The sequence below is a fragment of the Tachyglossus aculeatus genome, chromosome 1, assembly GCF_015852505.1.
Source record: "Tachyglossus aculeatus isolate mTacAcu1 chromosome 1, mTacAcu1.pri, whole genome shotgun sequence".
NCBI lineage: Eukaryota > Metazoa > Chordata > Mammalia > Monotremata > Tachyglossidae > Tachyglossus > Tachyglossus aculeatus.
The window spans coordinates 89,970,653-89,990,056 of record NC_052066.1 but is presented as its reverse complement, the minus strand read 5'-3'; the positions used below and the strand labels follow the sequence as shown (position 1 = coordinate 89,990,056).

General features: G+C 43.3%; 1 protein-coding gene across 2 annotated transcripts in view; it reads right to left on the bottom strand.

Annotated features, from left to right (window-relative positions):
* PLCH1 (phospholipase C eta 1) overlaps positions 1 to 2,509 on the bottom strand; it is a 232,013-nt gene extending 229,504 nt beyond the window's left edge. For both annotated transcript variants that reach the window (XM_038747572.1, XM_038747574.1), the window contains exon 1: positions 2,431 to 2,509. In XM_038747572.1, the coding sequence (XP_038603500.1) occupies positions 2,431 to 2,509 (79 nt within the window). The remainder of the gene's footprint in view (positions 1 to 2,430) is intronic.
* Between the last annotated feature and the right edge of the window lie 16,895 nt (positions 2,510 to 19,404).

The following is a 19,404-nucleotide window of genomic DNA, read 5'->3' as shown; positions in this document are numbered from 1 at the left end:
TTGGAGTCGGAAGAATCTGAGTTCTAATCCTGCCTCCACCACTTGTCTGCTGTGTGACAACTTCTCTGTGCCTCAGTTCCCTCATCTGAAAAATGGGGATTAAGACTCTGAGCCTTATGTGGGACAGGGACTGTGTCCAACCCAATTATCTTGTATCTACTGCAAAAGTTAGAACAGTGCCTGGCACATAGTAAGCGTTTAACAAATACCACAAGTAGGACGGACTGAAGGAGAAGCAGTGCGTCCTAGTGGACCAAGCATGGCCCCAGGAGTCAGAAGGGCCTGGGTTCTAACTTTGGTCACACTTGTCTGCTGTGTGACCTTAGACAAGTCCCAACTTCACTGGACCTCAGTTACCTCATCTGTAAAATGGGGATTAAGACTGAGCCCCATCATGTGAGATATGGATTACATCCAACCTAGTTATCTTGTATCTTCTTCAGCACTTAGTACAGTGCCTGGCACAAAGTAAGCACTTAAATAGCATTTTTTTTTAAAAAAGGAACCAGCTAAAGACACAGTAAGGCCCTAGTTGGCAACAACTGCCAGCAGACCAACTGGGAGAGCAGAAATCAGAAACAGGAGAAGGGAAGGTGAATTCTTCTGGAGCACAAGATTCAAATGGGCTGAAAGTCAAGTGTCTGACTTCAATATAGCACCTGCAGATTCTGCAATGCAGTGCGCAGTAGTAATACGATTAGCAGTTCCATATTTGCCTTTTCAGCCCCATCCCCACACACAGATAGGGCTATACTGCCAATGACATCATCTCCGAATGATGAGAACAGTGATTTTTTTAAATGGTATTTATTAAGCACTTACTCTGAGTCAAAGACTATTCAAAGCACTGGGGTAGGTACAAGTTAATTAGGACAGATGCAGTCTCTGTCCCACGTGGAGCTCACAGTCTTAGTAGGAAATAGAACACATATTTACTCCCCATTTTACAGTTGAGAAAACTGAGCCACAGAGAAGTTAAGAGACTTGCCCACAGTCACACAGCAAGCAACTGGAGAAGCCGGGATTAGAACCCAGGTCTTCTCACTCCCAGATCCATGATTTTTTTCATCAAATAATGTTTGTCTTTGTTTACTCAGTAGTCTCTTTCTTCATGGTTTTTGCTGTGCTTTCTCCCAGAGCCACGCTGGAGCAATCTACTTTAGTAATCTTGATGTATTTCAGCTGTAGGCATCATTAACCGACTTGTTAAATGGTAGTTATCTGAAGCATCACTGACTGCCCAACCTCAATACCATTACCATTGCATCTGACACCTGGTAAGGAGTTGTACCCTCCCAAGCGCTTAGTACAGCGCTTGGTGTACAGTAAATTCTCAATAAATATAATAATAATAATAATAATAGCATTTATTAAGCACTTACTATGTGCAAAGCACTGTTCTAAGCGCTGGGGAGGTTACAAGGTGATCAGGTTGTCCCACGGGGGGCTCACAGTCTTCATCCCCATTTTACAGATGAGGGAACTGAGGCACAGAGAAGTGAAGTGACTTGCCCAAAGTCACACAGCTGGCAACTGGCAGAGCTGGGATTTGAACCCATGACCTCTGATTCCAAAGCCCGTGCTGTTTCCACTGAGCCATGCTGCTTATCTATGATCAAATGATCATGTGATCAAATGAATGAATGAGTGGTGTCTATCTACCAACTTTATTATAGTGAATTCTCCCCAGAGCTTAGAATAGCGCTGTGTTACATGGTCAAAAAAAAATCAATGCTATTTAAGTGCTTATTGTGTGCAGAGCACTGTACTAAATGCTTGGGAGAGAATAACAGAGGTAATAGATGTGTTCCCTACATACAGCGAGCTCCTACTCCAGAGGTGAGTTCTCAGCACCATAGATTGGGTGTTTGAGGCTATTTGATTTAAGGCTGCCTAACATCGGGCAAACCAAGACCTCCAGCCTACCACGAGAGCCTTCTATCCAGGCGAGGAGCTGTGGCAGAAATCCATCACTGAAAAGCAGATATGCAGGAAAAATTTCAGACTGGACTTTATGTCTCTTCTGAAAGTCTTTGCTAATCATCAGTCGTATTTATTGAGCGCTTACTGTGTGCAGAGCACTGTACGAAGCCCTTGGGAAGTACAAGTTGGCAACATGTAGAGACAGTCCCTACCCAACAGTGGGCTCACAGTCTTAAAGGGGGAGACAGAGAACAAAACCAGACATACTAACAAAATAAAATAAATAGAATAGATATGTGCAAGTAAAATAAATAAATAAATAAATAGTGTAATAATGGGAGTACTTACGTTATAAGATCTCTGAATGCTAAAGAAATTCATTTCCGACGGAGGACATTAAACCTACTGTTGAATCTGGAAAAAACTCTGGTTATGTCTGGAACACTGGAGGAGAAACACAAACAATTTTTCCTTTTCTAACGTCAAAAGCAAAAACACGCAGCTCACCATGAAACACGCTGTTGTCCACCAAAAAGTGTCTGCAGTACTGCATACAACTCCGCTTCTCAAGGCTCCAGTAACTCATTGTTTCAAGGTTTTCTTCATAGCATTAAACCAAAATGCCCTGTGAGAAAAACAGAGTAAGTGAAAAGAAAGAAATCTACAGTAGAGGAATCAGAATCACTAAATACCTGATGTATCATTAACCTACCCTGAGGGAGTCATGAACCATGAAGGCCTCAAGACAGAGGAATGCAGATTATTCAAATGAGGATTATCCCAATCAGATAACAATTGGTCAAACCTAAACTAGTCCAGTGGAGATTAAAAGTTTACAAAATTCCACATGCTTTATTTGGAAAGAGCCAAACCCAATTTGGTTCACTCATTTAAATTTTCACTCATCGGAACTAACCTCTGACCAAATTGGTCTAAGCAGTTTTCTACTGCTGCTGAGAAGCCAGGTTTTCCTTATGCCCAAGTGGCTGGCACAAAGAAACAATAATAATAGTATTTTTTAAGCACTTCCTATGTGCCAAGCACTGTTCTAAGCGCCGGAGTAGATACAAGGTAATCAGGTTGTCCCACATGGGGCTGTCTCAATCCCCATTTTACAGATGAGGTACCTGAGGCACAGAGAAGTTAAGTGATTTGCCCAAGGTCACACAGCTGATAAGTGGCAGAGCCGGGATTAGAACCCACAACCTCTGACTCCCAAGCCCATGCTCTTTCCAATAAGCCAAGCTGCTTCCTAAATAAGCGCTTAACAAATACTGCAATTACTATTATCACCCAGGCCACATCTCTCCTTGCCACAGAACCCTCTGTTGGCTTCCTGTGTCTCTTCATATCAAACAAAAACTCCTCCCCTTCAAGATTCTTCAATCAGTGGTGCTTATTGAGCATTTACTGTGTGCAGAGCACTGTACTAAGCACTTAGAGTACAGTATAACAGAGTTGGTACACACGTTCCCTGTACACAATGAATTTAGACCATCTACCCCTGCCCTTCCTACCTGCTCTCTTCTCCCTCACACTCATTTTTCGCCCAGCTTTGAACTTCCCCAGGCCCTCCAGCCATCATCAGATTGGCCACAGCATTCCCCAAATGCCAAACCCTCCTAAAATCCCACCTCCTCTAAAAAGCCTTCCCTGATCAATTTCCCAACACCCTGAGATATCATCCCTTCAGCCAACTCTACCACTAACGAACTTATGTAACCCCTCTTCAATGCTCATGCAGGTATGTATACTCTATTTCAATCACTTAAAATTGCAATAATTACAATTAATCTTAATTGGAGTATAAATTCTTCCTGAGAAGGAAAAGGGTCACTTCTCTAGTCTTGATTTCCCAAGCTCCTAGAATGGTTCACTATCTTAGGTGTGTACTCAATAAATCAAACAATGACATTAATTCAATCATATTTATTGAGCACTTACTGTGTGCAGAATACTGTCCTAAGTGCTTGGGAAGTACAAGTCGGCAATATATAGATATGGTCCCTACCCAACAACAGGCTCACATGAATTAAGCACTTACTGTGTGTGGGGCACCGTACTAAGCACTTGGGAGAGCACAACAGAGTTGATAGACATGTTCCACACCCACATTCATTCATTCATATTTATTGAGTGCTTACTGTGTGCAGAGCACTGTACTAAGCGCTTGGGAAGTACAAGTTGGCAACATACAGAGATGGTCCCTACCCAACAACGGGCTCACAGTCTAGAAACGGGCTCACAGTCTAGAGGGGGAATAATAATTAGTAATAAATGTTAATGCTACTACTATTCCTACTCCTAACCCCACACAGGACAAAATTAGGCAGCACTGGAAGTTACATTACTTCTTTCTGCCAAAAATGTGCCTGTTTATTGTTATATTCATTCATTCATTAAATCGTATGTGAAAAGCACTGTACTAAACACTTGGGAGAGTACAATATAACAGACACATTCCTGCCCACAACAAGCTCACATTGTACTCTCCCAACTGCTTAGTACAGTACTCTGCACACAGTAAGCGCTCAATAAATATAGTTGAATGAATGAAAGATGCTAGTTAGCAAATAACTCTCTTGGCCTATTGGGTAGCATAGGTAGAGTGAAAATTCAACTCATTATGTGATTACAGGATCAGGATCTTCGAGGATTTTAACTCCTTTGTAATGGCTGAAGCCAAGAAAGGTTGCAGACAGATGAGAAGCAGCGTGGGTGAGTGGATAGAGAAAGGTCCTGGAAGTCAGAAGGACTTGTTCTAGTCCCTGCTCCACAACTTGTCTGCTGTGTGACCCTGGGCTACTCACTTCACTTCTCTGTGTCTCAGTTATCGCATTTTTAAAATGGGGATTAAGACTCTGAGCCCCATGTGGGATATGAACTGTGTCCAACCTGATTAGCTGGTACTACCCCAGTGCTTAGCAATAACAGTAGTAATAATAATGGTATTTGTTCAGCGCTTACTATATGCCAAGAACTGTTCTAAGCACTAGGGTAGTTACAAGGCAAACAGGTTGTCCCACGCGGGGCTCACAGTCAATCCCCATTTTACACATGAGGTAACTGAGGCACAGAGAAGTGAAGCAATTTGCCCAAGGTCAAACAGCAGACAAAGGGCAGAGGCGGAATTAGAACCCACCTCCTCTGACTCCCAACCATGTGCAGGGTCAATTCTGGGTCCCCTTCTGTTCTCTATATACACTCATTCCCTTGGTGAACTCATTCGCTCCCACGGCTTCAACTATCATTTCTACGCCGATGACACCCAAATCTACATCTCTGCCCCTGCTCTCTCTCCCTCCCTTCAGGCTCGTGTCTCCTCCTGCCTTCATCTCCATCTGGATGTCTGCCCGCCATCTAAAACTCAATATGTCCAAGACCAAACTCCTTATCTTCCCTCCCAAACCCTGCCTTCTCCCTGACTTTCCCCATCACTGTAGATGGCACTACCATCCTTCCCGTCTCACAAGCCCGCAACCTTGGTGTCATCCTCGACTCTGCTCTCTTGTTCACCCCTCACATCCAATCTGTCACCAAAACCTGCCGGTCTCACCTCTGCAACATCGCCAAGATCCGCCCTTTCCTCTCCATCCAAACTGCTACCCTGCTGGTTCAATCTCTCATCCTATCCCAACTGGATTACTGCATCAGCCTCCTTTCTGATCTCCCATCCTCCTGTCTCTCCCTACTTCAGTCTATACTTCATGCTGCTGCCCGGATCATCTTTGTGCAGAAACACTCTGGGCATGTGACTCCCCTCCTCAAAAATCTCCAGTGGCTACCAATCAATCTGCGCATCAGGCAGACACTCCTCACCCTGGGCTTCAAGGCTGTCCATCCCCTCGCCCCCTCCTACCTCACCTCCCTTCTCTCCTTCTCCAGTCCAGCCCGCACCCTCTGCTCCTCTGCCGCTAATCTCCTCACCGTGCCTCGTTCTCGCCTGTCCCGCCATCGACCCCCGGCCCACATCCTCCCCCTGGCCTGGAATGCCCTCCCTCCCCACATCCGCCAAGTTAGCTCTCTTCCTCCCTTCAAAGCCCTACTGAGAGCTCACCTCCTCCAGGAGGCCTTCCCAGACTGAGCCCCCTCCTTCCTCTCCCCATCCCCACCGCCCTACCTCCTTCCCCTCCCCACAGCACCTGTATATATGTTTGTACAGATTTATTACTCTATTTTACTTGTACATATTTACTATTCTATTTATTTTATTTTGTTAATGTTTTGTTTTGTTGTCTGTCTCCTCCTTCTAGACTCTAAGCCCATTGCTGGGTTGGGACCATCTCTATATGTTGCCAACTTGTACTACCCAAGCACTTAGTACAGTGCTGTGCACACAGTAAGTGCTCAATAAATACGACAATGAATGAATGAATGCCCTTTCCACTAAACCACAGTGCCTGGTATACAGTAAGCACTTAAATGTCTTGTGTGTGTATACACAAACACACACATATCCAGTGCTTAGAACAGTGCTTGGCACATAGTAAGCACTTAACAAATATCATCATTATTATTATTATATATGTGTGTATATATATATGCATGTATACACACACACAGAATCCCATCCTACAGGGCTCCACAAATTTTGTCTCAGTTCATCAGTTAAAACTGCCACTGAGGCTCTCTGTTTATATTTGGTTTATCTGATGATTTTTCAGTCAAGCTCAAACCTTCTGAATGCAAAGCAGGAAACAGAGCACAAGTGAAAACATAGTAGTACCTGCCTTGGAAGAGTTTACAATCTAATGCTTTTTATTTATTTTTATTTTTTTTGAGAAACACTACCTTGTCTCCCACTGTTGTGAATATTCTAATCCCAGCTCTGCCAATTGCTTGCTGTGTGACCTTGGGCAAATCACTTTACTCTCTGTGTCTCAGTGTCTTCAACTGTAAAATGGGGATTAAATAACTGTTCTCTCTTCTATTTAAACTATGAACCCCATGTGGGGCAGGGACTGTGTCCAGCCTGTTAACTTGTATCTACCTCAATGCTTAGAACAGTGTTTGACACAGAGTAAGCACCTAACAAATAAACACCACTTAAAAAAGTTACAGGATTCCAGGGCCAGCATTCCTCCTTGATTTTCTGGTCTCACTGCCAAGTCAATATGAGGCCAGAAAACTCACTCTAAGTAGGTGCAGTGAGGGAGTAAGGAAGCCACCACCAGAAAAGTGAACATTTGCCTTGCAGCTCTCCATTGTGCGTTAGGAAACAGAAAACAATTTTGTCTGACTCAGTCCTGGCAGGAAAATGGAAAATCCCAAGAACCTACAAAGACATTATTGGTCCTAACTGGAGTTCAGGAGTTTGGGAGAATTAACAGGCTGAGGGTGTGAGGGCCTAAAGAGCTAACCTACCAGTTCCCAGATACGATCTAGAGGTACAATGCAAACTAAATTAAGAACTCTGGAAAGAGAAAACATTCAGGATTAATCAAATTTAACTCATTCAAAAGCCGTCAGGCAGCTCGCAGAACAAGGCTTTCTTTGTCCAAGGCGCTAGACTAAAGGGACTATTCAGAACTCCAACCGTCAGTTCAGCGCAACGAAACTGGGCACAATTCACCAAGGCACGCTAATGAAGCCCCAGGTGAGGTACAGTTTGTAACAGATCTATTAAGGATGTTATAACTCCACAGACTTCCTCCAGAATGGCATTAGTCACTGAGAATCCTGCTTTTGTACGGGAACTAATGTGAACATTTGGAGTTCATGAAAATAATCTGTAACAGCTCTCTGTAAACCATTTAACTGAACCTGCCAGGCGTTACAGACTGACAGTAAGTTTTGAGAAACTTGAGACATTGAAACAGCCTACACCATGGAAGCCAAACATACAAATGCTGAGCCCCCTCTTTTTCCTCTCCTCCTCCTCACCCCCCTCCCTCCCTCTGCCCTTCCCCCTTCCCCTCCCCACAGCACTTGCATATATTTGTACATATTTATTACTCTATTCATTTTATTAGTGATGTGTATATAGCTATAATTCCATTTATTCTGATGGTACTGACACCTGTTTGTTTTATTTTTTTGTCTGTCTCCCCTTTCTAGACTGTGAGCCTGTTGTTGGGTACGGATCGTCTCTATATGTTGCCCATTTGTACTTCCCAAGCGCTTAATACAGTGCTCTACACACAGTAAGCACTCAATAAATACGACTGAATGGATGAATGAATGAAAAATGCAAATATATGCTAAAAACATAAAGCTAAACGCCGTACAGAATAATTCCATTACTTCGGCCGCACGTTGACCAACATTGCCACTATACACAAGAAAGCAGAAAATGGAATGAAAAAGATCAGATCATCTTTGGGAGGCTGTCAGAGTGTGGCAACAGTGTTTTATCAGGCTCAGTCAATAACATTTATTGAGCACTTACTGTGTGCAGAGCACTGTACTAAGTGCTTGGGAGAGTACAGTATAATGAAGTTGGTAATCATGTTCCCTGCCCACAGCGATCTTACAGTCTAGAGGCTCCAGATCAAAGCAAAGGTCTACAGGGCCACAGAGTTGTCTAATCATCTATATGGCTCTGAGACCTGCATCCCACAAGGGCTTCCCTACCCGGCTACTTGAGCGGTTCCCTCAGGATCTTTCATGGGCCAGATGGCAAGACAAGATCTCGAACAATAAGTTCTGGAACACAATCAGTCCCCTAGGATCAAAGTTATGTACATCAGGTGCTACGAATGTCATTCAATCAATGGTATTTATTGAGCACTTGTTTGCAGAGCAATAATAATAATAATACTAATGATGGCATTTATGAAGCGCTTACTATGTGCAAAGCACTGTTCTAAGCGCTGGGGAGGTTACAAAGTGATCAGGTTGTCCCACGGGGAGCTCACAGTCCTAATCCCCATTTTACGGATGGGGTAACTGAGGCCCAGAGAAGTGACGTGACTTGCCCAAAGTCACACAGCTGACAACTGGCGGAGCCGGAATTTGAACCCATGACCTCTGACTCCAAAGCCCATGCTTTTTCCATTAAGCCATGCTAAGCGCTTGGGATAGTGCAATATAACAGAGTTGGCAGATTCCCAGCCCACAGGAGGCTTACAGTCTAGAGGGAGTTTACAGCTATTGTTAAACCAACCGCACAAGGGATATCCTTTTTGTGTGCACAATGTGGACACAACAATAAGCTCATTGTGGGCATGGAATGTGTCTGCTAACTCTATTGTAATGTACTCGCCTAAGCGCTTCACACAGTGATCTGAACATAGTAGGTGCTCAAAATAATACCACTGATTGACCATGAGTCCTATATTGGCCTTTTCAGCCCCTCCCCTGCCCTCTCTCTCACTCTCACACATACATACACAAGTGCGCCATGAAGGCCAACTTCACATGTATCACAAGAGATCAATAAGTACTTTTTCCTCAGTTACTTTTTCCCTACAAAAGAAAAAGCAAAAAAGTATCTAATATTTAGTATCTAAGTATCTAATATAATAGTATCTAAATAAAAATATTTTCAAAATGAGTTACTATAAAAATAACTAGTTGTGGAAATAGAAAAGTAATTCCCCCAAGAGTTGTCACATGCTTTCCCATTCTCACAGTGATTTTCATAACACAACATGACTGACACCCCAGTCTGTTCTCTCAGGCTTATTTAAGAGCAGGAAAATATTTAGTTAAGACTAATGTGGCATTTCTTAAGTTTTATTCCTCCTCTCCTCAACCTCCCATTCCTGTTCTTTCAGTTCTGGCAAACATTAGGGAAATAAAATGGTGGGTTAGAGAAGGCGTCTCTGAAAAAGGTAAACATGAATTTCTATTTTTCCTGGAACTTATGGTCAAGATTTCTTCTTAAAAGACTGTTGAGAACATTTGAGTTAAACTAAAAACCAAGAACCCAAATTCCTCTGCTGATCAGGAGAGCACTTCCTGCTCTCAAGAGAAGCAGCATGGCCTAGGGGAATGGAGCACAGGCCTGGGAATCAGAGAACCTGGATTTTAATTCCAGCTCCACCACTTGTTTGCTCTGTGACCTTGGGCAAGTCACTTAATTCAGTGCCTGACACACAGTAAGCACTTAAATACCATTAAAAAAGAAAGAAAATCAAAGGCTATTACCTTGCCTCTCTTTTATATTAGCACCTACAAATCTAGGTCTTTTGGGCTAGAATAATAAACTAGTCACCCAAGAGAAAAAATGAGAAGCGAGAATTAGTATCTTCCTACACCAGGTACCTACAATACGGACCCAGCTCTGTGGGGATCAAACTTTCCCGTGACCTCTGTTTGGGAATGGAATTTTCAACTCAGAAGTTAAAACTGAAATTTAGCCAAATATCAAAGATGACTGAGGGGGAAACATTGGCTAATCTTTGGACTGGTTAGATGAAGCGCTTAGCGCTTAGTACAGTGCTCTGCACACAGTAAGTGCTCAATAAATACGATTGATGATGGTGAAGAGTAGTCTAGAGTAAGTGTGCTCCATGGGAAGGGCATTCAAGCATTGGAAATTCTGGAGCGTCTCTTGAATAGTAGTTGTTTTTTGTTTGCTTTTTTAATGCTATTCGTTAAGTGATTACTGTGTGACATACACTGCCCTAAGCACTGGGGTAGATACAAGCTAGTCAGGTTGGACACAATCCATTCCCATGTTGGGCTCACAAACTTAATCCCCATTTTACAGATGAGGTAAGAGGCCCAGAGAAGTTAAATGATTCACCCAAAGTCAATACAGCAGACCAGTGGCTGAGTCAAGATTAGAACCCAGGTCCCTTTGACTCCCAAGCCCATGGTCATTCCACTAGGTCACACTGCTTCTCTAGGCCATGTGCTTCTCTAAGTGAGATGGGGGACATGCATTAAGCAATCTATCCTTGAAATAGTAGAATCTGCCCGTAACTATCCAGCTGGAGTGTTTTGAGGAGAAGCAAAATAATAAATGTGAAACACTGAACTCATTGGAAGCAATGTTGCATTGGTTAAAACTGGTAATTTTAGGCCAAATTAACAAATTATTCCATTCTACAAGACTGCTATACATCCTCCCCGACACTTATTCTTCCCACTAAAGGGCCTTTCACAAGGCCCTTTATAACTGACTTTTTGATCATTGTATTTTGAAACCTGCTGTCTTTCTTGACTTGGTTCATTTTCCCCTTGATCACCCCTATGAAAAGTGCTACAATTAAACTGCAGACTAAGTAATACAACTGTTCAGACTAATTAGGTTGGAGGAGGCCACATTTATTTTAAAGGAGAGGGGGAGGGAGAGAAGGTCATACAGTCACATTCTAATTAATGCAACGAGAATTTCACACACGAATCATTTGTCAATGAGAATCTATGGTCAAAAGCTTCATTTACTCCCCCCATTATGCCCTCTTGATTTTCCCTAAGTCTGAGAAAATAATTCTGCACTCAATATTGGTTTGCCTGAATTTTTACCTTAAAGCTTTATACTGTTTCAATCTTTTTTTGTTCTGAACTCAGAGTATGCTCCTATGCTTCGTGTATCATTTGTGATATTTAAAACAAAATAAGCCGTATTAACGTTATTAGAATTCCCTTAATTTTCTTCTATCTCTCAGGCAAGCTCACCTTTCACTTCTTTTAACTGACTTTCTGAAACATTAGTGCATTCTTGCTATCGTTCTTACCTGGATCATTTCTCTACAAAAAGTCCAGTACAAGTTTCCCCACTCCTCAAGAACGTCCAATGATTGCCCAGTCACCTGTGCATCAAACAAACTCCTTACCATCAGCTTTAATGCACTCAATCACCTTGCCTCCTCCTACCTCATCTCTCTGAACAGTGCTTGGCACATAGTAAGCACTTAACAAATGCCAACATTATTATTATTATTATTATTATTATTATTACTACAACCCAACCCAAACCCTCTGCTCTAACCACAAACTACTCACCACACGTCGATCTCGTCGTCTACCCCATCTACCCTTTTGCCCACATCCTGCCTTTGGCCTGGAACGCCCTCCCTTTTCATAACCATCAGACAATTACGCTCCCCACCTTCAAAGCCTTATTGAAGGTACATCTCCTCCAAGAGGCCTTCCCTGATTAGCCCTCTATTCCTTGTCTTCCACTCCCTTCTGCATCTCCCCAACTTGCTCCTTTAATTCTGAATTGCACTGCACTGTTAAGAATTTGTTCTAAAGAGTTAAATCACTTCTTTCAATGAGTAGCTCATATAATTATTCATTGCCCAGCACTAGCAGGCCTCAATAAACTGGGCAGGCCCCAATTTTTTATTTAAGACATCAGCTAGAAGGAATCTAAGCTTGCTGTGGGCAGGGAGCATGTCTACCAGCTCTGTTATACTGTGCTATCCCAGGCACTAAGTTCAGTGATTGAATCTTCATTTTGACTAACTTCAGTGGGTTTAACACAACCAAATCCAAGCTTCCACATGCAGTTGAAAGATCCAAAATGGAGACCTAAAATGCCACCCTTTAAATGAACAAAGAATATTATGTAGAGCTTTTACGATACTTCAAGCTCTGAAATTAAAAGGAAATATCATAAAAATTGATATTTGTGATATTGGTGACTGTTACTTAAGATTTAAATCTTCCCAGTATAGATAGTGCAGTAAATCTTAACATCCTTTCAGGTTCTCTCTGCAGTTATGAAACTATTCATGTCCCTTATATCTTACAACAAAGCAGGAAAACTGATCTTCAATCACCTCATGGGATTTGAGCACTTGCTGTGTGCAAAGCACTGCACTAAGCACTAAGGACAGTACAATGCAATAGAGTTGGTAGACACTTTCCCTGACCACAAGGAGCTCACAGTCTATAAGGGGAGACAAGCATTAATATAGATATGTATATAAGTATTGGGCGACATGGGGGTAAGTCACTAGGATCACTGATTAGACTTGCAATTGCAGCTTTCATTCAACTCCTCCAAAAAGCCTTCCCCGTTAAATTCCTGGGACAGGAAGAATAGTAGTATTATTGAGAGAAATCAGAGAGTTCAGAAGAGTGAGGGTTGAGGAAAGATGAAAAATTAAATTTTAAAGATGCTGAGTTTGAGGTGTCCATGAGAATTCTAAGTGGAAGTGACACGAAGATAAGAGGAAAAACAGGATTGTAGATTAAGTTAGAGGCTGATCTCCACAGCAAGCAAAAGCTCCTGATCATCAGCTCTCTTCTCCCTCCCCCTCACTCCTCTCCCACTTCCACCCATGACTCCTCCAACAACCACGATCACCGTAAGCCTTGGTCTCATGTCTTGTCTGTCTCCCTCCCTCTAGACTTTAAGTTCATAGTAGGCAGGGAATGGCACTGATTTTTGCTGTATTGTACTTTCTCAAGTGTTTAATGCAGTGCTCTGTACACGGTAAGCACTCAAATGCGTAAGCCGGGTGTGGGCAGGAATTGTCTCTATTGTTGAACTGTACTTTCCAAGCACTTAGTACAGTGCTCTGCATATGTTAAGTGCTCAATAAATGCGATTGAATGAACGGTTGACTGAATGAATGAACAATTGAATCTCATTCATTCATTCAATCTCATTTATTGAGCGCTTACTGTGTGCAGAGCACTGTACTAAACACTTGGGAAGTATCTCTCTCGCCATTGACCTCTTACTCATCCCTTCTCTCTGGCATAGAAATCTCTTCCCCTTCATATCTGACAGACCATCAATCTCCCTGTTTTCAAAGACCAACTAAAAAAAAAAAATCACATCTCTAGCAGGAAGCCTTTCTTCACTAATATCTCATTTCTCTAACCAATTTCCCTCCCTACTGTGTTCCCTATATACGAAGATACTCACTCCACATCCCAGCACATACACATGTCTATAGGTTGCTTCACCCTTTGTATAATTTTAGTGTCTGTCTCTCCTGCTAAACTTTAGGGTCCTTGATTTTTTTAAATGATATTTGTTAGGTGTTTTACCATGTACCGGCACTGTACTAAGTACTGAGGTAGATACAAGTTCATCAGGTTGGACACAGTCCGTGCCCCACATGGGGCTCACAGTCTTCATCCCCATTTTACAGTTGAGGTAACAGGCACAGAGAAATTAAGTGGCTTGCCCAAGGTCACACAGCAGACAAATCGTGGAGCTGGAATTAGAACCCAGGTCCTTCTGACTCCCAACCTGGGCTCCAATCCACTAGGGCATGCTTGATGACAAGAATTGCATCTACTAACTCTACTGTACTCTCCCAAATGCTTAGTACAATGCTCTGCATAGAATAAGTGCTCAGGAGATATAATTGATTGATTGGAGCAGTGGATTGAGAAGTCATTTATGAGTGGATTAGGTGGATTAGTTCCATGAGAGGGATAAGTGTCCACTGAGAAGATAAGGGACCTTCAGGATACCCACATCTGGGGAATGAGAAGTGGAAGGCCCAATCAATCATATTTACTCTTTACTGTGTGAAGAGCACCAGATTAAGCGCTTCAGAGAGTACAATATAACCGTCAGTTGACACGTCATTCCCTGCCCACAACCAACTTGCAGTCTAGAAGATCAGTGATAACCTGAGAAAAAGCAATCACTAAGATAAGAGGAAAAACAAATAAATTCCTTGTCAATGAAACCAAGGTTTGACAGTGTTTCAAGGAGAAGGTAAGGATCCACAGTAATAATAGTAATAATAATAATAATGGCATTTATTAAGCGCTTACTATGTGCAGAGCACTGTTCTAAGCGCTGGGAAGTTTACAAGGTGATCAGGTTGTCCCACGGGGGGCTCAAAGTCAATCCCCATTTTCCAGATGAGGCAACTGAAGCACAGAGAAGTTAAGTGACTTGCCCAAAGTCACACAGCTGACAATTGGTGGAGTCGGAATTTGAACCCATGACCACTGACTCCAAAGCCTGTGCTCTTTCCACTGAGCCATGCTGTAGATACAAGGTAATCATGTTGTCCTACATGGTTCTAAGTGTTAGGGAGGCTGCAAGGTGATCAGGTTGTCCCACGGGGGGCTCAAAGTCAATCCCCATTTTCCAGATGAGGTAACTGAGGCACAGAGAAGTTAAGTGACTTGACTAAAATCACACAGCTGGTAAGTGGTGGAGCCAGGATTAGAACCCATGACCTCTGACTCCCAAACCTGGGCTCTTTCCACTAAGCCACGGTGCTTAGTAAAAAGATCAAGGAGGATTAGGGCAGAGGACAACTCATTGGATTTAGCTGTGAGGGGAGTCAATATTGATCTTAGAGAGTGCTGTCTCATTGGAGTGAAGGGTTCAGAAATCTAAGTAAAGGCTGCAGTTAGGAGCAGGGAGAATGGGGTGATTGCTGGAGGAGGCTGTGGGATCCAGAGAAGGCTTTTTTAAATAAAGGAGAAATCTGAGCGTATTTGAAGTGCTGAGTATAGTGCTCTGCATACAGTAAGTACTCAATAAATACCACTGACTGATTCAAAAATCACCTGTATATATGTTTACATATATATATATATATATATATGTAAAAATACATATAAAAAATACAAAAATACATATAAGTAAAAATGCACCTGTATATGTGTACATATTTATTACTCTATTTTACTTGTACATATTTACTATTCTATTTATTTTGTTAATGATGTGCATGTAGCTTTAATTCTATTTGTTCTGACGACTTGACACCTGTCCACATGTTTTGTTGTCTGTCTCCCCCTTCTAGACTGTGAGCCCGTTGTTGGGTAGGGACTGTCTCTATATGTTGCCAACTTGTACTTTTCAAGCACTTAGTACAGTGCTCTGCACACAGTAAGCACTCAATAAATACCATTGAATGAATGAATGAATGAAAAAGCCATTCGAGAGCCAGAGATTAAATACAGTGGCAAGGGAAAGAGAAGGGAGTGAACAAGTGCTTTTAAGAGGTGGACGGAGATGGAATCAGTGGGTTTGGTGAGGGTGGTAGGTTTGGAAGTCAAGGAGGGAAGGGTTGCTGAGCAGCAGAGCTAGGTTCTGATGAGTAAGAGGAGCGACTGCCTCTAGGGCACAACATCCAAATCCTTCACATCGCTAAAATCCACCCTTTCCTTTCCAATCAAACTGCTACCATGTTAATTCAAGTACTTATCCTAGTTGGACTTGATTGTTGCAGCAGCTTCCTTGCTGACCTCCCACCCTCCTGTCTCTCCTCACTCCAGTTCATACTTTGTTCTGTTGCCTGGATCATTTTTTCTGCAAAAACATTCAGTCCATGTTTCCACACTACTCAAGAATCTCCAGTAGTTCATTCATTGTCATATTTATTGAGCGCTTACTGTGTGCAGAGCACTTTACTAAGCGCTTGGGAAGTACAAGTTGGAAACATATAGAGACGGTCCCTACCCAACAACGAGCTCACGGTCTAGAGGGGGAGACAGACATTAAGACAAATAGATAAAACAATAAATTACAGATATATACAGATAGATACCCACACAGAAGCAGCAAGGGTTCGCGTTTGTGGTGACCCGACAAAGTCTTCTAGACTGTGAGCCCACTGTTGGGTAGGGACCGTCTCTATATGTTGCCAACTTGGACTTCCCAAGCGCCTAGGACAGTGCTGTGCACACAGTAAGCACTCGATAAATACGATTGACTGTGTGATGTGAGTTGCTCACTCACATCACACAGAAGCTTCTCACCATCAACTTTAAAGCATTTGATCACTTTGCCCCTCCTTCCTTACCTCCCTGAATTTCTACTACAACCCAGCCTGCACGTTTCATTCTTCTAATGCCAACCTACTCACTGCATCTCGATCTCGCCTAGTTCACCGCTGATCCCTCACCCACATCCTGCCTCTGGCCAGGAATGCCCTTCCATCTTCATAGCCAAAAGACAATCACTCATCCCACTTTCAAAGCCTTATTAGAAGCACATCTCCCCCAAGAAGCCTTCCCCAACTAAGCCCTCTATTTCTTCTTCTCCCACTCCCTTCTGTACCACCCTTGAACTTGGATTTGCACCCTTAAATTCACCCCTCCCTCAACCTCGCAACGCTTATGTATTTATCTGTAATTTATTTATATTAATGCCTGTCTCCCCCTCTACAATGTAAGTTCACTGTGGTCAGGGACCAATTCTACCAACTCTGTTAAACTTTACTCCCCAAAGTGCTTAGTACAGTGCTCTGCATATGTTAAGTGCTCAATAAATTCAATTGATTGAACAACAGAAGGGGTATCAGCCAGGGATGAGCTACAGATGTGAAAGCAACTGGCCTGAGTCAGCAGCAGCATCTGTATAAATATGGACCTGGGGGAAAAACCCAGTGGTTTTGGGTCAGTGAAGTCTGAGTTTCGGGTCCCTCTGGAAAAACACTCTATATTTAAGGTTTCAGTCAGACTTCTCTATGACATCATTAGATACACAAAGTAAGGACATCAGAACAGAGCGTTGTTTGTACATGCAACAGTGACACACAATGGTGTTACATAGAACACTGTGGGTGCAATAGTTGTCTCGTGGAACGGGAGAAAATGGCTAATTATTCCCTGTCTCGGGACTGCTAATTATCTGAATGTGGACCTGGCCATCAGGAGAAAAAGCTGAACTACAGGAATGACAGAAATTGGCCCCATGCCTAGATTTCTGCAAATCCATCAGTGGTATTTACTGAGTGAGTGCTCCCTGTTTGCAGAGCACTGTTCTAAGCACATATCATATGGCCCAGCTCAGTAATCAATCAATCAATCATATTTATTGAGCACTTACTGTGTGCAGAGCACTGTACTAAGCACTTGGGAAGTACAAGTTGGCAACATATAGAGACAGTCCCTACCCAACAGTGGACTCACAGTCTAAAAGGGGGAGACAGAGAACAAAACCAAACATACTAACAAAATAAAATAAATAGAATAGATATGTACAAGTAAAATAAATAGAGTAATAAATATGTACAAACATATATACATATATACAGGTGCTGTGGGGAAGGGAAGGAGGTAAGATGGGGGGATGGAGAGGGGGACGAGGGGGAGAGGAAGGAGGGGACTCAGTCTGGGAAGGCCTCCTGGAGGAGGTGAGCTCTCAGTAGGGCTTTGAAGGGAGGAAGAGAGCTAGCTTGGGGGATGGGCAGAGGGAGGGCATTCCAGGCCCCGGGGATGACGTGGGCCGGGGGTCGATGGTGGGACAGGCGAGAACGAGGTACAGTGAGGAGATTAGCAGTGGAGGAGCGGAGGTTGCGGGCTGGGCTGGAGAAGGAGAGAAGGGAGGTGAGGTAGGAGGGGGCGAGGTGATGGACAGCCTTGAAGTCCAGGGTGAGGAGTTTCTGCCTGATGCACAGATTGATTGGTAGCCACTGGAGATTTTTGAGGAGGGGAGTAACATGCCCAGAGTGTTTCTGTACAAAGACAATCCGGGCAGCAGCATGAAGTATGGATTGAAGTGGGGAGAGACACGAGGATGGGAGATCAGAGAGAAGGCTGGTGCAGTAGTCCAGACGGGATAGGATGAGAGCTTGAACGAGCAGGGTAGCGGTTTGGATGGAGAGGAAAGGGCGGATCGTGGCAATGTTGTGGACTGAGACGGGCAGGTTTTGGTGACAGCTTGGATTTGAGGAGTGAATGAGAGAGCGGAGTCAAGGATGACACCAAGGTTGCGGGCTTGTGAGACGGGAAGGATGGTAGTGCCGTCAACAGAGATAGGAAAGTCAGGGAGAGGGCAGGGTTTGGGAGGGAGTAAGCTCATTGTCAGAAGGGAACGTGTCTATTTATTGTTGTATTGTACTCTCCCAAGAGCTCTGCACACAGTAAGTGCTCAATAAATGTGACTGAATGAATACTGAGCACTTACTATGTGCAGACCACTGTACAGCACTTAGTAGAGTCCCGAGTTGGCAGACACGTCCCCTAGCCACAACAAACCGACAGTCTAGAGGGAAGGACAGACATTAATAGACATTAATACGAATAAATCAACTATGGATAGGTACATAAGTGCTGTGGGGCAGAGGAAGGGGTGAATAAAGGATGCAAATCCAAGTGCAAAGGTGACAGAATATCCTCAAAGACACCAATGAACAACTTCATGCTAAACCTAAAGGACTCAGTTCTGTCCTGATTCTCTTCCAACTCAAAGGTTCCCTCGACACTGTGGACCACTCCCTATTCCTGGAAACACAATCTAACACTCTGACACAGTTCTCTCCTGGTTCTCCTTTTGCCTCTCTGGCCACTCCTTCTGGGTCTCTATCACCACCATTTCCTATGCCTCCAAATCCCCTAATCATGGGTGTTCCCCAAAGCTCTGTCCTGGCCCCCTCTTCCATTCTCAATTTACACTCCTTTGGGAAACTCATCTGCACCCATGCTTCAACTACCATCTCTACAAGGTTGACATCCCCCAATCTAGGGACTGCTCTTTTTCTGTGGAATCTTTCAGGAGATTCCTTCAGGAGAACTATAGGGATGGATCACTGGCTCTTAAGCTCAGTATGTCTAAAACTGAACTCACCTTACCCCACAAATCCTCTCCTCTACCTCACTTTCCCATCACAGTTACCACCACCACCTTCCCCATATATCAGTCTTGAA